General features: G+C 45.7%; 1 protein-coding gene across 1 annotated transcript; it reads right to left on the bottom strand.

Annotated features, from left to right (window-relative positions):
* Positions 1-1859: 1859 nt before the first annotated feature.
* Positions 1860-4405, bottom strand: LOC147903662 (uncharacterized). Its single transcript, XM_087372796.1, has one exon. It carries the CDS (start codon positions 4399-4401, stop codon positions 2062-2064), a length of 2340 nt encoding a protein of 779 aa, XP_087228922.1. The 5' UTR covers positions 4402-4405; the 3' UTR covers positions 1860-2061.
* Positions 4406-5092: the final 687 nt, after the last annotated feature.

Raw genomic sequence — 5092 nt, 5'->3', positions numbered from 1 at the left:
AAACCTTGTGAAAAAGAGAGGCGATTAGAGAAAAACTTACAAAAAAGCTAATTTTGAACATGGCTTCATAGTCTGCTTTTTGCTCAAAAAGTACCATAAACCCTTTTAAAAATCACTAATTATGACATAATTTGATGATATCATCAAGCCATGTCATAAATTTAACCCTAAATTCGATGATAGCATCGACTTGTAGTAGCGAATGTTATGATGAATGTCGGTGATATTATCAAATTTTGGAATGATTGTGATAGAACTTGATATCATCATCTTTTGTCATAAGTTATGACAAAAATCGATGATATCATCGAATAACTAATATAGAAATAGTAAAACGATGATAACTTTTGAACTAGGACTCCGTCTTGGGAGCTTTTTGGCTCAAAATTTAGAGCACAATGGCTCTACAATGGACTCCTGGCAGTTTATTCTAATTTAAAGTTGAATACAGTCCAAAATCGGGTGCAAGGTAAGGGTTCATTATCTAGTGCAAATTTTCTTATAGAAGGAAATTCCATCCAATTAACACATCTACTATACAAGTACCAAGCAATAATCTGCTCGAATTGCCCATTTTCAAGTCATATTATGGCTCATTGCTATTTTGCTCCAACTTATGACATAACTTGATAACATCATCAACTTTTATCATGAGCTATGAGTCACAATAGCATCAACTTTCCTGATGACTGATAGATGCCTTTGTCATAGGATGGAGATCAAATTTAAACTTTCACAAATAGATGAGGATGCAACACATGCTGGCATTATCCAAGAATTACAAAATATGTGCTTGATGAGGACAGAAAAATATGCAGAGAGTAGGATGGTTCCTTGTGCGTACATCGGTTTAATGGAGAATGTGCTCAATTTAATGTATTCATGCAAATCCAGTCAAGTCAGGAATTCCATTTTCCCAGTGTTTTTTTTGTTGGGATGTATGATAGGAAGCCAGTTTTTTAAAAATGAGATAAAAATGGCAAATTTTAATGGTAAAAAAAATATATTCCATTTAGTTCTTGTTTCTATGAAATAGTTCCCACTTCATCTGTAATAGTGTTAAGCAAGCTTATGCTAAAGTTAAATCAATTGAGAACAAGTTTGATGTGTTCAATAAATGTTAAAAGTGAAGGACTCTATGACTTTGCATGCAATGTCTCATAGGCCTTCTTGAATAATTTCAGTTGAAATGTAATTTCAAAGAAATACATAAAGAAAATCAAGATATTGCAAAAATCTATTCAAAATCTATAGAAAATAAAATGATATCTTATATTTTCTATGGCTTGAACAAAGTTATACAATATGTAACCTTTTAATTTTCTATATTTTCTTAATTATAGAAATTATATTAAGATTTGAATATAATTACATTAAATTTTTAAAAATTATATTTTTATGTTCATCTCTTCTCTTATCATCAATTCTTCATACACACCTATGCCACATGGCAAAGTTCAAAAACCAACTTACTTCGCTGCAATAAAATATAAAATATAAGCATTGTCATATGAAAGGTCTGCTTGTAGAATTATGAAATTGGGAACAAACCCGAGACGGTTCTTGATTGCTAGTGAAATGAAAAGTTAAGCTCTCCTTGAGCCACGTGTCATGGTTTTGTGAATTAGAAACTAAAATGTTTGGGGATGTACATCTTAGTAATATTCTTGCTCAATAGAGTTACCTATACCTACCTGCACGTGTCTCTTAAGAGTCTCTTGCGTGGTTTCGACATTTTGGCTTCACAGGTCAAAACTAACTCGACATTTCTGTGTCTATATAAAATCTGACGATCGCTTTGAACTCAAGTCCTTTCTACAGGCATGGGATTTCAAATGCAACCACTAGAAACCGTAGCGGAGGGATGTCAGAATTTAAACCACATGGAAGGGGAGGAGGAAAAAGGCGGCCACTGGGCTGGGACGGACGCCGGGCTGATGTTGTCGGCGGCGGCAGGAGTTCGACGGCAGAGGAGGAGGCGGCGCCACCAAGCGGGGTCGTCTGTACACACCAGAATATACGAGGCATACGCGAGTGAATGAAGTGGTATGGCCAGAACTCCTACATGGAAAGGGAGGAGGAAGAGGGCGACTCGGCAAACTCAAGGGGGCGATGCCGGATCACGTCGGGGGTGGTGGCGCTGTCGGCAGCGGGAGTTAAGCGGCAGAGGAGGAGGCGGCGCCACCAATTGGTGCACCAAAGCGGGAGGAGGGCCGCGAGCTTGATGAGAAACCAGATAACAATGGAGGAGGCAACGGCGGAGCCGAGGGCGACGGTGGAGCCCATGAGGAGGAGGGCGGAGGAGCGGAAGGGGGGGAGGACGGCGAAGCCGGCGGAGGCGAAGGCGGCGAGGACGAAGAGGATGGAGACGGCCATGAGGGAGGCGGCGAGGGCGAGGGCGCGACGAACTTGGAGCACGACGGCGGCGATGTAGAGGCCGGGGCGGGGGAGGACGGCGCCGGCTCCGGCAACGACAGTAGACATAGCAAAGAAGAACGATAAGCTATTGAAGGCCCAGAAGGCGGCGACGCCGGCGGAGCTGAGGTTAGCGTAGCCGTCGGAAGAGTATCCGAGCGGCGGAGTTAGCCAGCCGGAGTACGTAACGCTGCCGATAAGCGCCGCCCCTACTAAAATGGCGTTGGCGGCGTCGACGAAAACTTGTCTGTCTCTGTATAATCTGTCCATGCTCTCTTTTACGTCGCCGCGCTCTAACAGAATTTTCTCCGTCTCCGAATTCTTGAGCTCCACTGCGTACTGCAGCGCCGTCTTCCCCCTCTTATCCTCTACGTTCGCCCTCACCTCCGCCACCCTCGCCAGCACCTCCACCACCCCCGCCTTCCCCACTATCGCCGCACAATGCAACGCCGTCTGCCCCCATTCGTTCCTCGCATTCGCTCTCCCCCCCTCCCTCTCCAGCATCGCCTCCACCACCTTCTTCCTCCCCGCCATCGCTGCTACGTGCACCAAACTCGCCTCCTGCATGTGATCATCCCAGTTGTACCTCGGCCTCGGCACCAGCCCCCGCCTCGCCTTCGCTCCCGCCGCCAGCTCCGCCGTCGCCAGCTCCACCAGCGCATGCTTCACCTTGTTGCTTATCTCCGCGTTGTGCCGGATCAGCAGCCCCGCTGCTGTGTCGTGCTTCGCTCGGAACGCAAGGTCCAGCGGCGTGTCCTGATACTTGTTTATACGGTTTGGTTGCGCTCCTAGCTCCAGCAAAACCTCTGCTGCGTGCGTGTGCCCGTGTTGCGCCGCCAAGTGCAACGCCGTGTCTCCCTCTTTGTTCGGCGCGTTCACTTGACCTTGGACAGTCGAGGGAATTCTGTCGAGAAGCCACTCCGTGGAATAGAACTCTTTGAAGTTCGGACTCGGTGATACCTCGTCCTGATCAGCCCAGCATTCTTGTTTCACCCAAGTCATGCCATCGGTGCTTTCCTCCATTTTGCGATGGACTCTTGTCGAACTTGCCGCGTCCTGGGCTGCGCTTGTTGTAGCTAAATCAGCTTCACGAACAAAGTTCCCGTCCGGCATATTGGGTACTTCTTTCTTCATTTGTTGTTCGATGCTGCCTTCCCTGTTGAGGCGCCCTTCCTTGCTGAATAGGGCGCCAATGGCATCCGCGTTTCCATATCTAGCGGCCACATGGAGAGGTGTGTTCCCTTTCGCATCCCTTGCATTCACATCGGCACCCTCGTGCAAGAGCATCTCCACTACTTCCTTCGAGGGCCGCCCATTCCTAGCACTGCATGCGCGATGGAGGGGAGTGAGCTTGGCTTTATTCTTGGCATCCACTTTGGCTTTTTGGATAAGCAGGGCCTCGATACACTTGATTTTGCCAAAGGATACAGCTAAATGCAGCGCAGTATCACCATCGTTGTTCTTCACATTAACTAGTTCTCCTTCATCACGGCTCAATAGTAATTTGAGAGCGATAGTATTTCCAGATCTTGCAGCTTGATGCAAGGGCGTATCACCATCTTTGTTTTGCTCGTTCAGAGCGGCGGCCACACGGCAAAGCTTTCGAACAGCCTCGGTCGCCCCACTGCTGGCAGCCAGATGCAGGGCGGTATCCCCATCTTTGTTGCGAGCATTAACCTCTACAGAACTCAATTCTAAGAGCGCCTCGACCACACTAGTCCGTCTGAATCTGGCAGCGTGATGCAGGGCAGTGTCCCCATACTCGTCGGCGGCATTAACGATTGCTCCTCGGGCGAGCAGTAGAATGACGACGCGTAGGTGACCTTGTTGGGAAGCCCAATGAAGCAAAGAGAAGCCAGGCCAGCCAGGAAGCGAGAACCTCCCGTTGACAGGGATTGAGTTATCGGACTCGAGCAAATGAACAACTTGATCTTCATCGTCGAGGTCGATGGCATCAAGCAAAGGCTTGTAAGGCTTGTAATCCATGGGAAAGAACAAGAAGAGAATGTAAGCTTCAAAGTTGCGCTCTTCATGTGATAATGCATTAACGGTTTTTATAGGCTGCAACATTCCACTCTGCAAATCCAAACCTTTGAATCTAGTGACATAGCTTGGCATTCACCGATCTTCAAGCATGCTGATTGAATGTGACAGATTCTCGTGAGTGGCATTTCCTCTTGTCTTTTTGTAACCTTTCTTTCACATCGTCGATTCCATCTCCGTGAAATTGAACTCTCATTAGAAGATATTATCCATCTCCGTGAAATTGAACTCTCATTAGAAGATATTATCCATGTTTTCAATGCTATATGTTGAACGTGGAAATATCCTACCTACTCCACTTTCATTGCAAGAGGCCCTATGACAAAAGGTAAAGCTAAAGATGATGACTTTAGTAGAGTTTACCAGGGACAACCTTTAGATCCCTTTGTTAACAGCTTGTAGTCACCTATATAATGGCATAGGAATTTGAAGAAGTTGCTTTGAAAGTTTGTTCACGTTTTCATGGAAAAAAGAAAAAGTTTGTTCACGTTATAATTTGTGTGGAGGGTTCACAATGTAAAAGCCCTAAATAGCACTACGCCCTAATATTTAATTTTCTAAAGCCAATTCTAGAATGCCTTAAGTAATTACTTCTTTTAAAAAGCTTAGAATTTGTATAAGTGAAAAACCCATT

Source organism: Dipteris shenzhenensis, chromosome 3, assembly GCF_047967505.1.
Source record: "Dipteris shenzhenensis isolate YYH24624 ecotype China chromosome 3, Dip_SZ_1.0, whole genome shotgun sequence".
Taxonomy (NCBI): Eukaryota; Viridiplantae; Streptophyta; class Polypodiopsida; order Gleicheniales; family Dipteridaceae; genus Dipteris; species Dipteris shenzhenensis.
Note: the sequence above shows the minus strand (reverse complement) of the source record. Positions and strands in the feature narration are given on the sequence as shown.